At 42.7% G+C, this 24,151-nt stretch overlaps 3 protein-coding genes and 1 long non-coding RNA gene across 6 annotated transcripts; 2 read left to right on the top strand and 2 right to left on the bottom strand.

The window, feature by feature from the left end:
• Positions 1-786: 786 nt before the first annotated feature.
• On the top strand, positions 787-14,364 carry rundc3aa (RUN domain containing 3Aa). Its single transcript, XM_086054705.1, has 11 exons — positions 787-951; positions 8,819-8,934; positions 9,280-9,413; positions 9,492-9,577; positions 9,959-10,048; positions 10,346-10,426; positions 10,491-10,656; positions 11,380-11,537; positions 11,896-12,009; positions 12,504-12,610; positions 13,884-14,364. The coding sequence occupies exons 1-11, from the start codon at positions 845-847 to the stop codon at positions 14,024-14,026; spliced, it is 1,302 nt and encodes a 433-aa protein (XP_085910831.1). The 5' UTR covers positions 787-844; the 3' UTR covers positions 14,027-14,364.
• LOC147134512 (uncharacterized) lies at positions 2,432-7,115 on the bottom strand. 2 transcript variants are annotated; one of them, XR_015089989.1, is made up of 2 exons: positions 6,438-7,115; positions 2,432-5,157 (listed from the first exon to the last, which is right to left on the bottom strand). It is a non-coding gene; the product is annotated as an uncharacterized LOC147134512 (long non-coding RNA). The 2 variants fall into 2 exon arrangements; XR_015089990.1 differs by having other exon boundaries at positions 2,432-3,984.
• On the bottom strand, positions 7,335-8,466 carry zwi (zwilling). Its single transcript, XM_086054713.1, has one exon. It carries the CDS (start codon positions 8,379-8,381, stop codon positions 8,133-8,135), a length of 249 nt encoding a protein of 82 aa, XP_085910839.1. The 5' UTR covers positions 8,382-8,466; the 3' UTR covers positions 7,335-8,132.
• A 757-nt stretch (positions 14,365-15,121) lies between the features above and the next one.
• On the top strand, positions 15,122-23,866 carry fam117aa (family with sequence similarity 117 member Aa). 2 transcript variants are annotated; one of them, XM_086054772.1, is made up of 8 exons: positions 15,122-15,438; positions 16,350-16,495; positions 20,579-20,674; positions 20,752-20,868; positions 21,657-21,773; positions 21,851-22,058; positions 22,134-22,329; positions 22,898-23,866. In XM_086054772.1, exons 1-8 carry the CDS (start codon positions 15,336-15,338, stop codon positions 23,112-23,114), a joined length of 1,200 nt encoding a protein of 399 aa, XP_085910898.1. In that variant the 5' UTR covers positions 15,122-15,335; the 3' UTR covers positions 23,115-23,866. The 2 variants fall into 2 exon arrangements, with proteins under 2 accessions (XP_085910898.1, XP_085910899.1); XM_086054773.1 differs by lacking the exon at positions 15,122-15,438 and adding an exon at positions 19,802-19,941 and having other exon boundaries at positions 16,361-16,495.
• Positions 23,867-24,151: the final 285 nt, after the last annotated feature.

Here is a 24,151-nt window from a genome sequence, read left to right as displayed (position 1 = left end):
TAAGTTTTGATTTATTGCTGAAATAAGCACGTTAAGATGTCAGTGCGTAAAACCGGAAATGAACACTTCGAGCTTTTTCGTGAGAGCGCCCTCTACAAAGGAGGACGTATTGTCACAGAAAACTGAAAACGTGAAAAGAATGCGTAAACATAAGTAAATAAATGATTTTTTAAAAATAATAAGTTATAATGTTTTACATAACAGACGTAAAGGCATCTTTTAAAAGAAGTGAAATCAGAAGTATAGCGAACAACAGCCATAGCAAGTTCTCTGTAAAAACGCGATTCACCAGGATAATCAAAACTAAATTAATCACATTTAGATTTAATATAGCTACGAATAAGTTAAAACTAAAATACAGTATTAGCTAGAAATCGGAAATAGAGTTAAAATAGTACTGTATTCCTGTGAGTTGCTGGTTTTATTTTGAAGCATGCAACCGGAATCAGATTATTTTTACCTTGTGCATTTAACTTTTTCGACCCCTGGCTTTAGCAACAACAGCATACAATGACATTGTTTGCTTAAGTGAACATATGGTACAACATGGACTTGAAGATATATCTTGCGTGAAACCGTAAACAAATACACCGAAAGGAATACTACTTCTGTGAGTTTCTCATTTTATTTTGAAGCACGCAACCGGAACTAATGTAATTAAACCTTGCGCGCTTAATGGTTTCGACCTCCAGCCTCAGTAGGCAATCCGCATTCTGCAGCATCGGCGGCCGACTTTCCGCACAGAACAGCGGCTGCACGCCGGACACAGAACCTAGCGGAGGGAAGGCGGGGGCGGGCGGTGGGGTGCGGACTCCTCCCGGCGGCGCCGTTGCTGGATGGACGAATGGAGCCCGGCTGCATGCACACAGCAATGGCCATGGGTCTGACGTCGAAGAAGGCGTCCGCCCGGAGCGTCGGTGTGGAAAGAAAGAACCTCATCACGGTGTGCAGGTATCTCACGACATGCATCCAGGGTCGTCCTTCCCCCACCCATTAATGTCCATGCACTGCACAGTAAAGACCACATTTAGTTGGTAATTAAAAATAAATGACAAATACTAAGTGACCTGTGGCAAGTACTGCACCTAAATATTTGCTTTTACCCCATAATGCCAGCACTTTTTTTTAATATCACCCACTGAATCATGTACAGACATGATTTTATAACAGGCAATTTATGCTCCTAAAGCCCATACATTTGCTTGAATGCTTCCTAAAGATCTCTAAACGTTGCCCTTTCTCTTTAACATCACCTGCTGATTCATGCCTATCTATTTTTAAATAATCTTTTGACAAGTTAACGTCAGGAAATAAAAGCTCTTCCACCATAGTGATGTCAAGTGCTTCCACGGGACAAGGGCGTGCAAAATCTCCTCCCCCTTCATTTTCCCCTTTTGATGTGTCCTATATATCATCATCATCATGATAATCTTGATCACAAGAGGTCAGGGTTGTCCTATGCACGCGTCACGTTATACGGCCGTCGCAGCTTCTCCTCCACTCGGCCTATTTTACGAGGCTTGCTTTGCAGACCATGACGTCACACGCTTGGTGTCCATCTCCGGGAGGACTGGCTGGAGAATGTGAAGACCTGAAAATTGTCTTTTTCGCCTAATACTACAAAAATAACATCAAAGAATTAACTTCTGAGTTGCGCACAATTGAATTGTTGTGATGTTAGCCTTGCGAAGGTAAACAAACAAACAAACAAACAAAACACAGGAATGGCATTACACCGGGGCTAGGGCATACTCTAGCCCCTTCAGAAATCTGTGTAGCCCCAGTTAAGCCCCTCCAGAAATTAATCTGATCTATATTTATAAATTATTTTCTCAGCCCTCACATGCATCGGTCAACCCCCTCTTTAGCCACGGGAGAGAAAAAAATCCTGGAGCCTGAACTGCAAAGTGATTGGCCAAGAAGGTGCTGGGCACGGTCAAAATTGCAAGAGTGGCCCAAAAAATAATTACTTTAAAATAATTGACTCAAGAAAGTTGAAAACAGTCCTCCATATAATTGCCTAAGTAAGAGTCAGAAAGTATTAAGAAAATATTCAAATACTAGGTAATTTGTGAGTAATGTCTGATTTATGTCATTTAAAAAAAGATGGCGCATTGATGTCAAATAGTCAAATATGACATCTGAAAATGCAAATCCAATAATGCTCAACAATATCACTTTAAAACTACCGATATATAAAAATACTTAGTAATAATCTAACAAAAATGAATTTTATTCTATTTCATTTTATTCCCAATGTATTCCAATTTTACACGGAATTTCGCTTTTCCCGGTCTCGGTTTCTTGCGAATAGCGAGGTCTATTGTACACGTTTTGCCCACCCCGTTCCAGACCGTCATTTGAATAATCATAACTCGTGTTAAAAATAAATATACTCTCCACAAGACCAACAAAGACACAAAGTCAAAAATAGACACATCATCAGGAGTTTTTATTCCAGTAATCCAACCTTTTTTTTTAGCGTCACAAACAGTGAAGCACACAAAGTCACGGTGCAAAAAAAGAAAATAAAACTCTTGGGAAATTAGCAAGCTCACAAAAAAGACGTGGGACTGTTCTAAGATCCATTAGAGCGTTTTTTTTTAATAATATCAATAACCTTAATGACAGTGCACAAGGACGAGACACACCAACAAAGCTAGCACACACACATTTCCATCAGTATTGTTGACACATTTTTTTCTCTTTCCACTTTCTAATGAGCGGCAATCATGAGTCCCGCTGCCTCCTGGCACATGCCAGTCACGGAGGCGATTCAAGTAGTTGTCACGGGTTCGGCGGTGGCAGGGGGGCGGAGGTCCCACATCAGCTGGTCGGAATGGGCACGCGGCCTACTTGCTGCCGTACTAGCCAAGCGGATGTTAGTGATAGGTTTAATGCACTGGGGATTCCTAAACTGTGGTGCCTTCCAGATTAGAATTGTAACACATTGTTGTATAATACACAAGAGGAGCACTTTCTTTTATTGGCTACAAAGGGTCCTTATTTTGCTGTAACCACCAGTTTCCGGAGTTTTCATTTAAATTGAAATACATATTTTGTGTCCGTACAAGACTTTAAGGTTTACCTCTTCGGTTATGTTTTCGTTGACCGCTCTGTTTGTTAGCTACAGAGGTTATGCAAAAATATTTAACAGACCATAACACACTGGCCATAATCTCCTCACCTTTAACCGAATCGTCCTCAATGATTTAGAAAAAAAAAAAAAGGGGGGGGGTGGGGGGGTGGTGTAGCTCTGCCGTTATTATTTAAAGCGGAAGTCAACCCAAACATATTTTTTTCAAGAATATGTCCCCAGCAGGCCCACTAGTTGAAACATGGCATTCTGATTAATTTTACGTTTGTGGAATATAAGTTAAGCAGCAAAATGCACTCGTTTTTAGCCATCTCTGGGGGCGGCCATTTTGTCAATTCTGTCGACTGAAAATGACATCACAACTGCTCACAACGACCAATCACGGCTGACCTGTTTTCTGAATCTGAGCCGTGATTGGTCGTTGTGAGCAGTTGTGATGTCATTTTCAGTCGACAGAAGACATTTTGCTACTTAACTTATACAGTATTCCACAAACGCAAAATTAATCAGAATGCCATGTTTCAACTAGTGGGCCTGCTGGGAACATATTCTTGAAAAAAAATATCTTTGGGTTGACTTCCGCTTTAATCCAGGGCCTATTTAGTCTGTTTGCATGGAATTGATGGGAAAAAGACCAAACCTCAAAGCGTGAAGTCATTATCGGGGGCATCAAAAGCCACGATGAAAATGTCGTGTGATGACATCTTGGAAAAACACAGAGTGCGGCGAAGCCTTGCGAGGGTTGACGACGGAAGAACTGATGTACACTGTCACTGGGCTCTGCTGCTGTTGCTGCTAGCAACCGGTCAGGGGGCTGTTTATGCAACTTTTAATGAGACGTTTTGGACGCTTTGTTTACGGCGCCAGTGGCGAGGGACTCTGTGAACCTAGGAAAAAAAATGACAGCAGTGAGACCAAAAAGGGGACGGCGGAGAGAAAAATTTGGCCATCAGACAGTGAAATGTAGAAAAATGTCATAAAATACAATGGTATCACAACACAATTTCAGAAAAGTAATAAGGAGTTCACAGCATGGTTTTTCATTGTTTCTTACCAGCTGTTTCTTAGAGATTTGCCTCCCTTAGTATTGGAGGTGAAATGACTGAGGATTTAGAAAACAGTCAACCAGGGATCAAAATCCACCAAAAATAGTGAAAACCCTTGAGGAATTTGATGTCCCCCTCAAAATGTTGAAAATTGTCTATTTTAATAGTTTAAACCGGAAACATACCTCAAAATAAGATCCTAAAACACACCAATATAATTTCAAGCTTGTCTTACAACATAGCCATTAAAAATAAATAGCTTACTGTTTTTCAAGTGCATTCACAACCTGGTAAAAAATACTTTCCTATTGGTCAACACTTTGGCGGCACCTTGTGGCATCTTATGGCGTTACAGAAAGAGCACAAAAATATGCCGATAACTGACAGCAAATTTTAGAACGGTGACTCATTCTCAGCGGGTGTTCGCTATATTTGGTGCCAGGGATTCACAATACGGTCTTGGTTGTTTTCTAAACAGCTGTTCCTTACATGCGAAGCGCACTCCTGAGTATTGGCGCTGAAAGATTTGATGCCATTTTTGGGGGTAATTTAGAAATAAACAATCATTTGTCTCACTGCTATACGTCACCAAACTTGTCCACATCTTCTGTTCTGATTTTCAGAATGAATCTAGCTAATGAATATGCTTTTGGAGCCTCTCTGAAATTTTTGTGACCTGATTCCCATCCCATTGCAACCCCCAGTGTCTGATTTAAATCCACCAGAATCTGACGTGCATGTCTGTCACCCAACCAATTTCCAACATTCCTCCTGACCACCTCGCCTGTTTGTTCATTCTGCACGTCCACCAACAGCCAAACACTTGCCAAGACACTCTATAATATGGGAGGATGGGGATGGGAGACACACCCGACCGGAGTTAGACTTTCAATTTTGGCTTTGACCCAAAGTTCTTGAATTATTCATCATCAGCCATTAATTCTCTTGGACGTCTCCTCAGACCGTCCACCTGACGGGTGGGCCCTGCTTCATCATCGTCTGCTGCAAATGCGACTGAAAAAAAGAGAAGAAGAAGTAGAGAGAAAGAGCAGATCAGGGGAGTTTGTACTAGGGAGTCTGTAAAGAATGAAAAACTTTGGTGTTGGTTTCTATCAAAACACCACAGTATTAGTAAGTACAGGAGAACCTTTATTTTCACTGCCGTCAAAATGTTGTACGATTTGGGCCCTCTTATATCAGCTGTGGCAAACAGTCCATCAAATCTGTTCTTGTTTACATTACCGTACCCAAAATGTGCCAAACGGTGACATTCAAACCACGATTTTACTGTTGATTTTACAAGGCCAGTTACTGTCAAGCAGGGAGTTGAGCTTCGTTCGGCGAGCATCACGTATGATTTTCCTCTGGCTTTTTGAAGAAGCCTCCACAACAAGAAAAGGAAAAAAGTTCGACCGGGGTTCCAGACCGGATTGTGTTCGACCTCAGAGGTTCCAGTTTACAGTAGAAGGGTGCGGCGGGAGAACAAGAGGGCATTTAAAGCGAGCCGTGAGTGGGCCGGGCGCTGCTCCAAGCAGAGTGAGAGTGGGTTGTGTATGTTGAGGGGGGTGAACACAAAAGAAGCTTTTCAGAAGGACAAGCTGTTGTTTTTCTGTGTCGATTGGTACCAAGAGCATGCCACTTGTCTATACCAGCAGGTTCCCTTTGGACTCAAAAGCCCTCCATAAATTGGGTCCAAGGATTGCCTGGGATGCCGCTTAAATGGGGTTTTAAGACCATCTTACAGAATATACTACTGAGTCATGATGACCTGTTATCCCGCACACTTCTTGGTTTCTTGATACTGACAGAACCCATGCTTATCACTTTAAATCACTTTTCTTGGTTCTGGATATTGACAGGAACCAGATTTAGATCACTAATCCACTTTTCTTGGTTGTGGTTTGGATACTGTCCAAAGCCATGTTTGGCTCTCGAAACCAGTGATTCACAAACAGGGTGCTGTAAGGAGTATATCTTATGAATATATTTTTATATATCCTCTCTAAGTCATCGCTTACTGGGAGTTTATCAGCTTTGTGTTCAATTCAACAGGCTCAGATTTTGCAGTGAGTGAAATGAGACGAGATGATTAATGTACAAATATTCATAGTTTTCTGACACTTTTGTTTGGTTCTGTGCTATGAGGTTTTTCCATAGAGGTGTCATGGCTCAGCAAAGGTTGGGAAACACTGGTGTCCAAACCAGCTTTTTTAGTTCCAGTCTAAGATATTGACAGGAACCATTCTTAGCGCTACAAACCAGTTTTCTTTGAGTAGAAATAAGACCCCACTGACCTGTTTGACTTATCCAATGGTGTCCAGAAAACAGTCAAAGCAGCAAAAGTGAATTTAATCCAGTTTTTGTTTCCGGTTGGAGAAGGCCCGTTGCAGATGTTCCTGGTGTTTTGCTCCTGTCCCCCCAGGTCGGAACCAGGTTCCCCCTCCCTGCCTAGAGCGTCTTGCGTTTTGGGAACATGGCTTTTCGAAAGGAGGTGGTGGTGGTGCCCCGGCTGAAGGAGGCACCGCCCAAGGAGATTTTGGTCTTGCCGCTGGTAATGGTGGAGGAGCCCAGCGAGGTGGTGCTCTTGCCCCGAGAAATGGACGAGTTGCCCAGGGCCAGCTTGCTCTTGCCCCGCTTGATGCTGGTGTTGCCCAGCGTCAGGGCTGTCTTGCCCTCGGTGAAGCTGGTGTTGCCCATTGAGGCCGAGCTCGTCGTCGTCTGCACCCAGAATTGGAGGCAGAGGTTGGATCTCACTCCACGTTGAGCATGGCACGCTCATGCAGCTCCCGACGCCCGCTCTCTGAGCCCTCAAACGCAGCAGTAACGCCAGCAACGATCCGGAGCCCACCAGAATGCCGAGAGACCCTCGACCGGCATAAAGCCTTCGTTGAGCTGCCGGACGTGGGCTCGGGAAGGCCGCATACCACTCGGGAGTCGCCGTGAATGGACAGAGGCAGCCCGTAGGTTGGGGACTGCCTAGCGAGAGGGTGAGGGGCTGGGGGTGCGACTCAGGACAGTTGCGCAATTGTCCCGTGGACTCGGCGACACCGGGAACATTGTTGAGAGTGGTGGTGGTGGTGGGGGGGGGGGGGGGGGGGGGACAATCTCACGGTGACCTCACTTTGTTCCGCACCATTGTTCCCAGTATAAATGTTTGAAATAGCTCAAAAACAACTTCAAATGTCTTTCCGTTCAGTTCATTGAAATGGATTTTATTATCCATTTGCAAGTCATTACAGATTTGTAGGCATCACAAAGCCAAGACAAGCAGAGTTAAAAAAAAACAAAAAAAACCCGTTATAAATAGTGTGGTGGTTCAACGACTAAAAATCCAACAGTCAAACCAACGCTAAACATAACTGTACATTAAAGGCTTGTTGATTAAAGTGCACTCTTGTCTTTCCACACATCCCTCACCCACGGTTAAACATCTCATCGATTACACACAATTCTTTCAACTTGCTGATACGCCATCATACCTTGCCTCACCCTCTAACTGAGCACCATGACTGACCTGACGAAAACAGACCAGAGCGGCATGTCCGTGATTTATCTTTGTTTTTCTTTTGTGAGTCCATTCTGGATTCAGACGGACATATCCCCATTTTCTTTGTTATGTGCTGGATTCACGGCCGGTAATCCCAGTAGACGTGGCTGTGGGTCTTGTCGCCCCTGCTGAGGCTTGTCCTGACCACAGATGCACACTTGGTCCCGTGGGTGAAGGTCAGCGTGGTGATGGTGCTGGTGGTCTCGCCCCGTGTGACCGAGGTCTTGCCCACCGCTACTCCGCTCTTCCCCAAAGTTAGCGTGCTTCTGCTCCAGGAGATGGAGAATTGGCCCCAGGAGATGGCGTACTTGGTGCTCAGCAGGGAAAGTTTGCCTTTGTCGAAGCAAGTCCTTCTGGATGAATAGCTGCTCTTCCACTCACTCTCAGAGTCAATTTTGGACTTCTTCTTATGTGCGGCGCTGGCTCCCAGGGTCCGCTCCATCTAGGTGTTCCTGCGCTTGGGCATGAGCGCCTTGCGGAAGGAGGTGGTGGTGGTCCCTCGGCTGAAGCTGGCTCGTCCTAGCGCCACGGTGGTTTTCTGCCTCTGGATGGTGGAGTCTCCCATGGAGGTGGTGGTCACTCCGCGGAAGATGGAGGAGTTGCCCATGGCGACGGTGGTCTTCCCCCTGGCGATGGAGGTGCTTCCCACAGCCAGGGCAGTCTTGCCCTCGGTGATGCTGGTGTTGCCCATCGCCCCGGAAGCGGATGGCTGTCGACTCCTAGCATGCACGCAGCATGGTTGTCAACCCTTTTTTTGAGACCCTTTTGAGCTAAACTAAATCTGCAGCAGCCCTAAATAGCTGCGATAAGGGGGAGGGAAGGATTTGATCTTTTTTTTTTTTTTTTTTTGATACGCGGGGCACAAAAGGACCTGGAAGCTCAGTGTGTGCACAAAGGCTGCAAGGACAGAGGGGTTAATTGTATTGTTGTCATGATAACGCTGAAGGGGTGCTTTGTGCGGCACACAAGACAATTGGGGTGACCTCAGGGATAAGATGGCATGGCTCCCCCCACCAACAAAAAAGCTGCCACCGCCACCACTGCCTCATTGCAGTGTTCACATACAGTAGTACATTTGTCCACTGAGTACAGAAGCCAGCTAAAGAAGACTCTTCTGTTTATGTTTAGGTTCTCGGTCAAGACACTCCTGGAAAAGTACACGGCTGAGCCCATTGACGACTCAGCCGAAGAGTTCGTCAACTTTGCTGCCATCTTGGAACACATCCTCAGCCACCGCTTTAAAGGTAACGAAAAACGCATCCGGAGAAGGATGCTGCGCAAGTTTTGATGTTCCTGCCTTTGTCGTCCCGTTTCGTCCGAGTGGTGGTGGGAAGTAATGAAGTACAAATTAATAACTTCATTCCACATTATAAATGCTTTGACGCTGTGCCATGGTAGATTTTTCAATTATCTGTACTGTAAGCATTTATTTACTAACAGCTTATCAAAATAGGCTTAATTTTTTTTTCATCCTCTGCAGACAAACACATGACGTCAGAAAGACGGACAACCCCCCAAAATTGTAGTAGTGCATGTATTTCTACTTTTACAATAATACAGAGTGTACTTTTGTCATCTCTGGTAATCAGGCTCAGCCAGCTGGTTCAGCTCAGATGGACAGCGCAGCTTCTGGGAGTACATCCGACTGGCCTGTGGTAAGGTGCAGAATAACTGCATCGCCAGCATCGAGAACATAGAGAACATCAGCACGTCTCGAGCCAAGGCAAGGATTCCTCGATATGTTTATGTGTGGTCTCGTGTCTGACATTTTGTGGGGGGGGTTTTTGTTATGTTTTTTCAGGGTCGGGCATGGATTCGAGTGGCGCTAATGGAGAAACGTCTCTCGGAATATGTGTCCACTGCCTTGAGGGACACCAGAACGACCAAGTAAGGCTCAGGCTTATCTTTTTAGGCATGCATTCCAGTAATATTTAATTGCATTTTTAAAAAGTTTTTGTTGTTTTTCCTTTATTTATATTTTATGCTTATATTTGATTGTATTGTTGTATTTTAACTACCGGCATGTGAAGCACTTTGTGAGCCCACTCTGTGAGAAGTGCTATATAAATAAATTTGACTTATTTGCTTACTTTCACTGCATTCCAGGAGGCTAGAAAATCAGATCTTGAGTCAAGATTTCATTTTTACTCTTTACAGTTCATTTGAATTAAGGTCAAATGGGTCTGTGACCCATGAGATCTAGCTCTAGGAAAAGCCACCATTTTGTTTGTTCAAAAACTTAAATTTTTTTTTTTTTTGTGTTCACAGGAGGTTCTACGATGACGGCGCCATCATGCTGAGGGAGGAGGCCACAGTGCTGACTGGCATGCTCATTGGGCTGAGTGCCATTGACTTCAGGTGAGTTTTAGTCACAAAATTTGGTACAAAATACTAAAATTATTAAGAATCCTACTAAAACGCAACAAAAAAACAACCTGATTTGATGAGATATCGGCATTATGGATTCTAAACATGACATAAAATTCTCTCCAAAATATAATGAAACATATACTGTGAACATATAAAGTGAATTCATACCTTCCTTGTCAGAGATTAAGTGTAAGTAAAAATGTGACCAATAAAATGTCCTTGGTAGAGGACATATTTACAGAGAACATGAAATAATACAAAAACAAATAACATTTTTGCGTGTAGTTTCTGCCTGAAGGGTGAAACGTTGGACGGCAAGTCCCCGGCGGTGATTGACTATACTCCCTACTTGAAGTTCACTCAGAGGTAAGCCTTTTTGCCGTTAGCTTAGCATTAGCATGTGTCACTAACGCTAACTGCCCCGCCGCAGCTACGACTGCCTGAGCGACGACGAGGACCGGCGCAGTGTAGACAGCAGCAACAGCGAGGAGAGTGTCCCCGAGCATCCTTACATTCCGCTGGTCACCGATGAAGAGAGTTGGAGCAACAAGTGCCGCAAGATGGAGCAGCGATTTAAGATCGTGTACGCCCAGAAGGTAAAAAAACAATGGAATAAAGTAATTCAGATAATAAGATAGTCATTGGGGTCAGGGACTGAGCCCAGCAACAGATAGTGAGAAACCGCATTTATAATTGACCCACTTCCTCAAAATGTTTATAATTGCCTTTTAAATTATAAATATACCACGTCTAAAAACATTTCAATATAATTTCAAACTCATTTTACAGCATTACGCTGAAAAATCATTGACTTACAAATGGTTTGATTTTGAAAAACACTGTAAAACACACAGACTTTACATAACTATCACTTTGAGCTACTTCCTTGACACCAATTAGCCAGTGCTTTTGCGCCTTCTTGTCGCATCTTGGGCCATGACAGAAAATAGTGCAAAAATCTGCTGAGAGCTGCGAATAGGTGACATTTTCAGTCTATAGCTGGCGATAGATTCCATGGGAAAAAATGTGAATCCCAACAGGTGAATTTGTGAGTACTGTACTGCAAATATGTGAGGGGTTGCTTAACATTCATTTTCATTAACAATGTAAACCTGAACCATTAATTAATTGACAGAAATGTATTTGAAACTGAAACCTTTATCGGTCCTTCTGAACAAAACAAAAACTATTCGGCACCAGTTTATATATGTTTTTTCAAGAAAAAGAATATGGCTCAAAACTCAAGCATCATATACAGCATGATGTTTGGCATTACTAACCCAAAAACGAATCACTTTGCTCCCCGGTGTGATGTTCAGGGCTACTTGGAGGAGCTGGTACGCCTTCGCGAGTCGCAGCTAAAAAACGTTGAGACGGACAACAAGCGCCTGAGAGCAACAGTGGACGAGCTGACCTCGCAGAGTCAGTGCGAGAAAAAAGAGCTGGAGGCCGTCGTGTTGGAGCTGCAGGCTCAGCTGTGAGACATCGACCCCCCCCTGCCTTTGATTTTGGGTTTGCATTAGCGGGTTACACAAAAAATAACATATTTATATGTTGTCACAATTCACTTGCATTGGAGCCAAGCAGTAAATAGTGGATTTTTTTTTTTTTTTCATGGGTACGATCTGCTTGCATTGGGGCCGAGTGGAGCAAAGACCCATCAGGTCCAGATAATGCAGATCAAATAGTTTATTTTCTGTTTTGGCTGTTAAAATCCACTTGCATTTGGGTGGAGCGTGGCAGTGACTAATCCAAATGCGATCACATGGTATTGATATGCTGGAGGGTTAGAAAGATCAGTAATGAATGATTGATATTGTCTGTCTCTCTTTAAGCTCGTCCCTCATGCCCTGTGACTCTTCCCACCTGGGAAAAAAACTTTCCATCCCTCTCATTAACCAGTGGGCCGCCATCAACGACCACCAGAGAGACGTCAAACTCTTCCGTAGGTAAGCACAATTTTAGCATATGACGGAATACAGTGAACTCCCGCTATTCATGGAGGATAGCGACTGGGCCCTGATATGAATAGCGAAAACCCGCAAATAACTGACACCTCCCCAAGAGGGGCTTGTAACTGCGAGTCCCCCACAGAACCCCCCCCCCCCCCCTTCTCCCCCCCCCCTGCAGATCATTTACACTCTCTGGTCACACTGGCAGTTTTATGGAATGTGACAGACAAAACCTCTATAAAATGGAGAGGATCATAAAGCATCAAAAGCATGCATCTAGTTTATACGCAGTCATAAACCCATGTGCTTTCCACAAAAAAGTCATTATACTCACCTTTTGGCATTTACACACAACAATAAATGTTAAGGAATATACCAATACAGGCAAATTGTAACCAACAACGACACCAAGATGTCGAAAGATGGTGCCAAAGTACTACTTTTATTGCTTTGTGACTATGCTTGTTTTTTCACCATATTCTCTGATACAGGAGGAGTTTCCACAGTTTTGAGCAACTATCCGTCGAGCACAGCCTCAACTCGGACTCTCAGAGGACCGACGACAGGCAGAATGGAGACGTTGCCTGGACCTCAGCAGGTAGCATTTGTTTATGACATCATGCTTATTACAATTGTTCCATTTGGCTTTATTAGTAATAACAATCCCAACATGCGTTCACCTCACATGATGCAGTTCACTCCAGTCCACTAGGTGGCAGTTATGCACATTAGATGCGCAAGTTGATTGCCAACTACCACAGACAGCATTCTTATCTCCATTTCATGAATCTTGTGGGTCACTGCCCCACTTGGCCCCAGGCCAACAAGATTGGTCATAAACAAAAAACTGTGAACACAAAAATGCTTTAAAATGCCAACAAAATTTAAAAAAAATGATTATAGTATTTGTAACTGAATTGTTTGAAAGGACAATGTGTAGAATTCAGTGCCATCTAGTGGGCAGCTAATAAGATGCAATGACCTAAGATGGAAGCGCGTGCATTTTGAAGCACACAAACAACAAACAACTCCGAGAGGTGACAGGTTGCAAGCCTACCAACAGTTTCTTCAGCAGAGGTGCAAGCAAAATGTCATCCCAAACGACTAGTATTCCCTCAAGTCATGAAGTAAGCGTATTGCATTTTTTACACATACAGTAGTTATGAAGCTTAGTAACTACGTTTGCTAAGTTTGTCTCCTTCGAGTATCCACAAAGATGGCAGCGAAATATGGCAACCTATGTATTATAATTAGAGATTATTTCACCTAGGATTATATAAAAATAATTACATTGATGTGATAGTGCTTTTTTTTTTGCATATTGTTGAAATGAATAGTGGGGTTTTAAAATTAATGATCATTGAAAAATCAAAACATTCTACACATTGTCCCTTTAAATTAAAGAATTTTTATTTGCTGATTTTATTTTATTTTTTTACAGTGACCTGTAAAAACCTACACATAAATGATAACAATTAAAATACAGTGGTAAAAAAAAAAACAATTAACCCAAATAATTCTTAAAAAATACTGATAAACATTCAATATGTGTTTTCCACAAAAGGTGGAGGGAATAGTGGAGAAAAAAAAAACCCTGCGTGACTATCCCTTGGAACTAGGTACTTTTTGAAGACCATTGTGTGTTTGGACTGCAGGAAATAATGTTTTACCAGGGCCAATAGCAGATCCTGCTAAGAAGTGGGCGTGCTGGTGCCGGTGCTACTTTCCAGATATTTTGGGGCGGGGTCTGCAGCTCTGAAGATTTCTGAGAGGAAATAAAAGCTAAAAGTTCCTAGAACCTCATGTGGAAATGCATCTGTAATTTACTTTGGAACCATATACAACTGTACGTGCTTGTTGTGTTGTTTCAGGAAAGGACAACACGCCGTCTATGTTAGGCCTTTGCGGCTCTTTGGCGTCGCTGCCGAGCTCCAAGTCGCTGACCAGTCTCAAGTCCAGCGAGTGTCTGGTCAACATCAGCGCCGATCCCAGCCCGGCGCTCTCCCCTAGCTAGGAGACACCACCCGCTTGCCCCCCCCCCTTGCCTTTCAACCCACTCCCATCCCACCCGGACCAACCGCCAATGTCTCCACGAATGTACAGCAGGAATTCTGGTCGTTATTATCCTCGCCTCTTTCAGTTTTTTTCCCTCCCGCAGCCATTTTGTTGTTTTTCGAACATCACAACAACACAATCCAGATGTCAATACTGTAAAACCAAAACAAACATGCAGCATTGGATGTGACACAACACCTCCTATTTGAGCCTATTTCCTTCTTTGTACGCTTCAAACCTGAGATTATTGTTATTATTACTATTGTTTTGTGTTGAAATAAACTGCCTTTTACATGATTGCATGATTTATGTTTTGGAATTGTGTTTAAGGAATCAGCAACTTGACGGCGCAGCTTTGGCTCCATCTAACGGCAATAAATAAAAACTCCACACGCCACTTTATTAGGTACTGTACACCTATACCAATGAGATCTAATGCAAAATAAATATATAATCTGTATCAATTCCAAAATCGTAATTTAGCTCAACTATAATTTAGTAGTAATTTATTCCAAAGGCAAACGACACCCTGCACTGGTTGTCAGTCAGTCACGGGGCATCATATATGTATCACAATATTAAATTAGATTTTCTTTTTATTACATGAGAATCCCAAAAAATCAAGTTTACGTTTTAAAAAAATAGATTAATTTTTATCCCTTAAGATTTTATTTTATTTTATATTGTCATAGTTATTTAATTTTCTCTTAAAGAGAAATTAAATGTTTCTAAATGCCAATAAATTGATTATTTTGAATTTATTGTAGTAATTTCATCCTTCAAGGATACTTTTTTTTTTCGAAACATTGCTTTTTAAAAAAAATAATGAATAAATTATCTCTTTTAATAATTCCTGGATTATTTTGCACAAACGAACTTCCCCCTCCAAAATCAATTACATCGGTTGACTAGACTTGTCTGCACACACACACACATTCAAAGTCCATACAATCGTGAAAGAAAAAAGAAGTGGGTTGGACCTCAAAACTTTTTAGGGGTGTAGATGACGACCAATAGGAGCTCTCTTTTCCTACACGAACCAACCAGATGCCAGACGACCCAAAACTTTTGCATGGTGTCGCGACTTCGTGTTGTCACTTGTGGTGAGCGCAAGCAGAAGACTCCACACCACAAGAAGAAAAAGAAAACATCTGACAGCAGGCCACTATGGGACGTTGGGAGCATCAGTGCGCGTGAACTGAAGAGCGGAGCGTGCGCGTCGGTGAGTGTACGTGCGCGTGAGTTCCTTCTCACCGGACGTGTGAGAGATGTCGGGCCGAAGTGGAGCAGCTCCTCGCGGCTGCAGCAACCTCAACGTGTCGCTGCTGCCCCTGCGGGCCACGGTGCCCTACCAGCTGCTACTCAAGACGGGTAAACACACGCACATGCACACGCTCATGCGCGTGCACACTTCAACCTCATCCTGTCACAACTATGCATTAATATGTTTAGCTGTAATTGCGATTAAAACAAATATAGGAATCAGATGCAATAATTAAAGCAACACTAGGTAAGTTTTCGACCTGAATGCGATTAAAAAAATGTAGGAATCAGATGCAATAATTAAAGCAACACTATAAGTTTTCGACCTTAATAAAATATTTTCAGTGTTGCTTTAAAGTAACTTCTGCTGGCGAAGTGTATCAATAATGATACTAAGCGATATCATATTAACATGAAATAGTCAATCATGTTCCTGGGGTGAAATTTAATATCTCTTATGTTGCGTTATCGAAACAGCTGGGCGGTCCACATTGTAAATTATACTGCAATTTACTATACTATACTATATGATACTATACTATGTATTGTGCAATTGCTGTATTGTGATACCATCTTATTGTGAACACATCCTATGACTTACAATGCTATTCCCACCCCTAATAGCAATCATGATGTATGATCTGTGTTTTTTGTCAAATCGCAATACTTTTGATATCAGTGGAAAAATACAGAGGTTACATTGTATCATGACCCAGAGATAATCTGCGATTCCTACTGCTATTAGATATTGTGAAGGTGTAGTCCGTAGTTTTCTTCTGCTATATTGCGCAATCACTGTATCATGATACTATTGATATAACTGGAAGAGTATTGCAGTATTGCATCTGGAATTACACTGCGATTATCACCCCAAATGGATATGGTCATATGTTGGCTCTATTCCCCCAAAACTGTGTCTTTTCAGACCCACACAACGCCTGGGATCAATTGAGCAAATAACTCCGTCTTAAGAGTCTTTTCATGCCTTTTTTGTCTCCCTCCTCCCCCCAAAAATGCAGAGCGGACCTCGGCCCGCCCGCCCAAGCCCACCATGCGGCGGACCCTCTCTTTGGATGCCATCCTCGCACCGTACCTGCAGGGGCAGTGGCCCAAAGAACCCAAAGAGGGCCCGGCGGGGACCTGTGTCAGCGATAAAGCCACACAGGTGAGCATCACTGAAATGAGTGCTGGTTTTTAAAAAGAAATGTAATTCATTCTCCGAAGCCTTTTCACTTAGCAGCATGAAATTTGGTTTCTGTCATGAGTAGACCCACAAAAAAGTCACAGGTAGGCACACCTAAAAATACATTAATTCTGCCATTTTGGTTTGAAGTGACCATTTTATGCTCATTTTGGTAGCCATTTTGGTTTGAAGTGACCATTTTATGCTCATTTTGGTAGCCATTTTGGTTTGAAGTGACCATTTTATGCTCATTTTGGTAGTAGATTATCAGTAAAAATTTGGGCTTTGGAGCCAAAGGGCCATGGTTTAAGTCCCACTGAGGATAAAATGTACGAAAGTCAATTACTTGTTGGAGAGATGCAGTCTGAATCCTGGCAAGTGTTCAGGTGTCCTTGAGTAAGCTACTATCCCCTCCCCCCAGGTCAAAAACTGTAGCACTCCTTGCACCCCTATCACTTTGATATCTCTCCTTGCATGCCCGCATACAGTATATGTGATCTGGTTCCGTGTGGTGTGCAACACAAAGATAATGTACTGTATATAGAGCAGAGGGAAACTAGAATTTCTCTTTGAGTGGGTATAATGAGTATAATAAATTGAAATTTAAAATTACATTAAAAAATAATTTGGGCCATTTCTGACTCAACATGAAACATGAAAATATTTAGAAAATTCAACCCCCAGTTTCAATTCGCAAATTGAAATTTGGTATGCATGTTTATCTAGAGTAAACCCAGAAAAAAGTCTCAAGAAATTAGGCCTGAAAAGTCACATTAAGTCTCCCATTTTGTTTTGAATTAGACATTATGCTCAATTTTGGCCATGTCTGACTCCCTATAACATTTTTGAAAATTTAGCTTCTGTGTGAAATTAGGGAGGAATTTCCCCCATGAATAGGCCCACGAAAAAGTCTGAAAGCATAAACGGAGGGGCCAATTTATGGTCGTTTTGACCATTTCTGACATGCCATAAAACATGAAAACTATTTGAAAATCCAGCCCCTTAAGTCAGTTTCACTGAGCAATTTGAAATTTGGTAGACATGTAGGCCCACAAAAAAAGTCTCAAGAAGCCACAGGTGGTCTGCCATTTTGGTTTGAAGTGACCATTTTATGCTTGTTTTGGCCACTTCTGACTGGCTAGAAAACACAAAAACATGTTGAAAATTCAGTCCCCAAAGCCAGTTTCACTGAGCATCTTCAAATTTGAATAGACTCACAAAAAGGTTTCAAGTTGCTATGCCTGAAACGACACAGGAAGAATTCCATTTTGGATTGAAACAACCGTTGTAGCGTCATTTGGTCGTTTTCAGGGGTTCAAACGACTCCTAGAGATTTGTGCCGATTGTTACGAAAGCCACTAATATAAAAGAGTAAAAAATTAAACGCACACTACAACCCAGAATCAATATGCCAATCATGACATGCTATGTTGCGACATTCAAACAACTTGTGTGATGATTGCCTTGGCTTACAGGTGTTTTTAAATACACAAGTCAACCAACTGAAAATTGATGTGGGGGTTTTGTCTCAAACTCAAGCGTGCATCAAAATGGTGCACCAAAAAAAAAAAATGGTGCACAAAGCCCCACACCCACCTACGCTCCCCTCTTGCCGCCTGAGCCCGAGGAACTTTGCCAAGCTCCTCCAAGTTTTCTGGGCTCCTGACACAGTTTAAAGGCGAGCAAACCCCCTCGGCCTCCATTGTGAGGAGCGTCAGACCCCTCCTGACCTCATTATACGCACACCCCATCCCCCTCCACGCGCGCAAGCACACACATCAGTCAGCGTCTGCCGCCTAACCACCCCCCAGCCTCGTGACATCCCATCATACAACTTATTGTTGCCCCGATTTCATCCTTCACTTGCCTTCTTTGCATACTGCATCTTTGGACTTGATCAATTTAATATTATGTGAGACTCAGATGCTTGTCAAGTGACACGCGTCTTGTGCTAAACTTTTAAAAGTATGGCTTTTAATATACTAGCGAAGATGGAAAATTGCCAGGTTGATTTTTTTTTTCACCCGCTATTTGCCTTAATGACATTTTTACTGAACAGCAATATGAAAGCTGCTGTAAAAGTTCTGTCTTTTACCGGTAGTAGGAAACACAACTTTTTTTTTTTTGGGCCTAAAAAAAGTCATTTAAGTTACTGAGATTTATGACAACAATGTTAGTTAGCGCATCAAAGCAAGTTGTTTCTCTTTAAGGTGGATTTAAAAAAAAGGAACAACCGTCCTGTAAACTCTATTTCTTTGTTTAGAAATGCAAAAAAAAATTTGATAACAGTGAAATTGAAAACATTGAGTTGAATTGCCCAACTTTTAAAATGTTATCAATGTTTGTTGCCTTGAAATTTTGTGTTTGCTCAACATTTTTTCTACAGTGTGCCAAATTTAAATGATGAATCAAATAAAATGAGTTTTCTCTCTGCTCTCAAATGCTTGGGGCGTGGTTGTGGCATTCTGAAAACCATACTGTGCTCCACCGTTACCTGGCAATCAAATACTACTTTTACGACCACAAAAATGAATGCGATTTTGTCTGGTATCTTTTTTACGCCTCCACCTAACAACATGATTGAGCTGTGAAAATATATCTACTCAAGCCCTTCTAAGATAGAATATTTCCCACCTAGGCCTTTTTCATGCCATGACAACGAGGCGCTCTTAAGCGGCCACGCCAGTGCAAAGCCCCTATCCATGTGCTCGCTGTCATGTCAGAGTAAAAAAAAAAAAAAAGTACCTCATTTTTTGCCTTATCTAAGTTACGTGCGTGCACTCATGCCCAACAACGAGGCACCCTAAAGCGGCCAGGCCAGTGGAACTTCTGAAGAGAAGCTGCATTTTCGGGGGGCGGTAGACATAGCTAGCTAACTGCACATCACAATTGGGCCAGAAAAACGCTGATGCAAACGTCAATTCATAAAGAAACCTCTAAATTCACCTTATAGGGTCTTTAATGGACAGTGTAAAAGGGTCTTCTGATACCACGTCTTGCTAGGTCCACTTTGGACCCCGCATTCCATTGCCTTTGGACAAAAAGTACTCCAGTCTAGTATTGCTCAATTACTGCATGTGTCATGGCGGTGCCATTTTGGTGGTCTTTTTATAGCCGCAGGTCCCATGATCCCCCTGCTGGCAGAGGGTGCGAGGATGTCGAGGTGACGGCTGTAACTTTATCCGGCAAAGTCACAGCATGACTCACTCAGACTTATTTAGCGGCTGGACGCGACACCGAGGACGATGACAGACTTTTTGTCTTTTGTGTGTTGTGACGGCGACTAAGTGAGGGCGGGACGCTGTCTTGGACGGGATAGTTTGCTAGGGTGCCACAGGGTGGTCTGAACCAGGAGAGTTGGAACTTGGGGGTCAGCGATGGACAGCAGAGTGTCAGCTAGAAGATCGAGAGTCCATGTGAAGAAAACGGTACTGTGTGTGTGTGTGAATGTGTGTGAGGTGCTGAATGCCATGGTTGCATGGTTATAGCTATTCATAGAGGTGCCGGTGATGTTGTCTCTACCTTAGCGTGAGAGGAAGTGGTTCTGTTGCGTTGTTCTTCTGGTGCTCTGTGCAGGTGCATCCTGGCAGGTGGACCACACACACCTCTTTTGTTTGTCATACTTGTTGGAAGCAAAAACACTTCCTTTTTTTGAGGGTGTTGGTGGAGGGGAAGCTCAGGCAAAGGATCGGCTTGGAGCAACCATGCAGAGAAATGTTTTCATGTTTGTGCACTGGAGGATAAATCAGTTATTTATTTAGTCACTTGGTTGCTCACTTAGTTACTTGCTCAGTCAGTTAATAAGTCAGTCACCGACTGACTGGGTTTGATGGTTAGTCATTCAGTTAGTTAGTTAGTATGTTAAAATTAAATGCTTGCTGTGCTGGCAGTTAACCAATTGTAATGTCGGTGAGTGCCACCGGACTGGAACAAAACAATCATGAAGGAGTAAGATTGTTGGGCCTTGATGGGGGGTCTTTGCTGTGCTGTAAAATTAAAATGAGGATAGTTCCTCTGACATTTTTTCCTTGTCTTATGTCGTCCGTTTTGTCATCACGCATTCAGACGCCATCTTGTTGGGCGGAGGAGACGCAGGGCAGGAGAAGTTTCGGTGGTCACAAGCGCTCAGCATCGTGGGGCAGCGCTGAGCACCTGAAGGAGGCAAGCGTCTTCATCATTTCTTCATCAACATCATCACCATCATCATCAAGATTTTTTTCTCCCCACACTGCCCCCAGGTGGCCAAACTGAGGCAGCAACTGCAGAAGCGATCCCGTCATGCCGCTCCCTCCGCGGCGGGGTACGAACCGTTGCACCATCCGCTGTCAGCGGGCCACGCTGCGGGCATCACCCAGGTACGGCCGCTGACGCCATTTTTGGTTCTTGTCTGAAAAGACATAATTATTTTCCAATTTGTTTTTATTTGTTCATAGGATTCCGACTCTCTCCGGATGCATTTTCCAGCATCTTTTAGTTGTTGGTACTTGTAGTTTCTGAAACCGGTCAGAGATTCGATTCCCATCTGCAAAGGTTCCTGAAAAGGGCTTCCCCACCTAGAAGAGTTTTCCTTTGGCACTGATAAATGAAAATTTGGCCTAAAACTAGCTCTGGGGACATTTCATCACTGTCTTGTGAAAAACACTTATCTCCAATTTTGGAAACTTTTTAAATTTCCACATTAATGCGATGTCTGTAACGCGGAAACACCATTCATGTAAAAATAAGAAAATGAAAAAAAATAGAGAGAAGTGTTTTTCACATGACAGCGACGATTTATTATTATTATTAAAAATAACTTGGAAAATAATGATAAAATAAATCATCAATTAAATAAACAAAAAGATACAATGAATTAAATAATTAAATAAATATATAGATAGAAATAGATCCTATCTAAGAGTCCAATATTTTTTTTAAATAACATTAATAAACTAATGTAAACATTTTGAACATGTTTGAAAATGAAAATCAAAAGTTAAAAGTACAATCTATAAATGACCCCCACCCATACCCCCATACCAGATACTTCCCCCCCCCCCCCCACCCCACACACACACACTTTGCACACCCCTGCTGTAAGGTAGAGGAAAAAGCTTGAAACCTGATTTGTAGAAAATAAAGTGGTGGTGTTTTTTTGTTCCAGACATCACCTCTGGTGCCACTGAGCAGACTGGCCTCGCGCTTGCGGCGCAGTGTCGAGGGCCTCAATTTAGAGCTGGAGGAAGTGTTTGTGTCAGAGAAGCGGGACGACCAGCATGAGGTCCTGACCGGGGATCAGTTGTGATGAAAATGGGGATTCTGTTCGGGAAATCAAAAAGACGTCACTTTGTGTTGCAGCTTTTGGATATCCCGGATGGACACAGGGCTCCCGCTCCGGTCCAAAGATGCAGCAGCGGCTCCCAGAGTGAGTCGTCGCCGGGGCCCTTGGATCTTTCCCTGCTGTCTCCTTCTCAGTCGCCATGTCCCTTGGACCCTTCCTTGCTGTCTCCGTCCACCTCGCCCTGTCCTTTGAACCCTTCGCTCTTCTCTCCTTCCCAGTCACCAGGTCAGGTGCTCGCTTTCCTGGCTTGATCGTAATATTCTTCTGAAGTAGTAACAAATGTTTGTGTCCATGTAACAGAGTCTACTACTCGTGAGGTCTTTTGTCCGTCTCCTTCCACGCTTTTGCCTTCATATGCAGTGGATCCTCCCACGTTGCAATTGTGCTCGTCCTCCTCCTCGCCACCGCTGCGGCTGCCATGTCCCGACCAAAGCTTTGCCTTTCAGAGGCAGCAGCCAGAAGGCTGCGAGCCACTTCAGGTGTGCCAGGATCCGATGTGAGTTCCTGACCCTGAGTTCATTTTATGTGTTACAGTATATAATGTAGACTCTGGTAGAGTGGTGGGGTTTGACATTAGAATGTCCAAGAACAATGGAGAAATGTTGTAGTTTGGAATCAAGATTCCTAAAAACAGTGGAAAAACTGCGTGGTTTTTCAAATGTCATTCAAATGTGTACTAACAATGGAAAATGATGGTGGTTGGACGTTTAACTGTTTCAGAACAGTTTAGAAAATATCTGGTTTGGCATTCAAATACCTGAGAGCAGTCTACAAATTGATGTTCAAATATTTAAGAATTATGGAAAATTTCACGGTTTGACATTCAAAGTTAAGAAGAGTGGAGAAATTGTGCACTTTGTGTTATACTGTCTAACATCATTGGAGAAGTTTCTTATTAAAATGTTTGTGGACCAATTCTCCACTTTGTCCAGTGGTTTGACATTAAGATGTACAGTCTGTGACAAGATTATTGTAATTGATGAAAATTAACAAACTAACTAATGCTAAAATTGAAAATACATTCTTGTTATTGTGTGCTTTGACATTAATATCTTTTTCTGCAGGTCCGCCTGTTTGGATGAGCATGTCCACCTGCAGCCGTCCTGTCCTGACCTCAACAAGGTGAACTTCACCCCTCACGGAGGCTCTGCCTTCTGCCCCGTCAGCCTCCTAAAGCCCCTCCTGCCCTCCATGGACATGCTCTTCCGCGGCCTGTCCGTCTCGCCCGTCACCGGCTGCCCAGGCCAGGCGTCTCCTACCAGGCAGTTGGGCATGCAATGAGGGTGACGACCACCTTGCTGGACTAAATCGCTCTGAGCTTACTTGAGGCTTTACTGCCTCGTCACTGATCGCGGAATTGTAGATGAATACCAAAATGTTTTGTGATTTTTGTCACTGTATTAGGATCAAGTCCATTGTTTTTGACTGGCTACTTTTCTACCAATTCCTTACCAAGAAGATTTAAAGTATATTTTTGTAGCTTTCTTTAAACACCTGTAACGCTATTTGTATCAGACAGGAGAAATCAACTCCTTTCTAGGTTTGTACTGTGTCCAACATTATGAGCAGGAAGGGGTAATTTCCTACAGAGTGTTTCTTTCTAATCATAGCATTGCAAATGCAAGACTGTTAAATTGAATTTATATTTATGTACAATTTGTTTCCCATTCAAACTATATGCCCCTGCTTCTACTTTGTATATTGTGACAGAAAGCTTTCCATTTTATTCTCAGTGATGTGGCAACGCTTGATCATTTTGGCTTAGTTAATGTTATTGTACAGTGGTGCTCATAAGTTTACTTACTCTGGCAGAATTAATGATTAACAGATAAATAAAGAAAATATAGTGATCAGGCAAACCACATTTACTTTATTTTAATGTCGTTCAAAGTGAACTACAAGGCATAAAATATTGAGATATCACTAATATTTTTTTCCAAAGAAAATGTCCTAAATTCTGCTTGGGTATGTGAATTTATAAGCACAACTGCACAGTATGTATATTAAACAGTGACTGATTTTTTGGGGGAAAATATTTTGATTTCATTTTTTCGTACTGTATTCTTAAAACTCAATTTCCCATTTACTCAGATCTATTCTCGTACGACACGTGAATTTGCGGTTTTAAAACCTTTAAGTCCCGCCCATATTTACCAGAGCCGCTCTGATTGTTTAGAGAAAAAACGTGTCATTTGTGTATGGACCAATACACTCAATCCACATAGTGTGACGCTAAAAGGGCACGCGACGTGTTTAGGAAAGGACCTTTTTTTTGTAAACCGAATAGCTGCCTTTTGGTACAAATGTGTGGTCAAGTA

This window comes from Filicampus tigris, chromosome 16 (assembly GCF_054856515.1).
Source record: "Filicampus tigris isolate MCC_2025a chromosome 16, RoL_Ftig_1.0, whole genome shotgun sequence".
NCBI classification, from domain to species: Eukaryota; Metazoa; Chordata; class Actinopteri; order Syngnathiformes; family Syngnathidae; genus Filicampus; species Filicampus tigris.
Note: the sequence above shows the minus strand (reverse complement) of the source record. Positions and strands in the feature narration are given on the sequence as shown.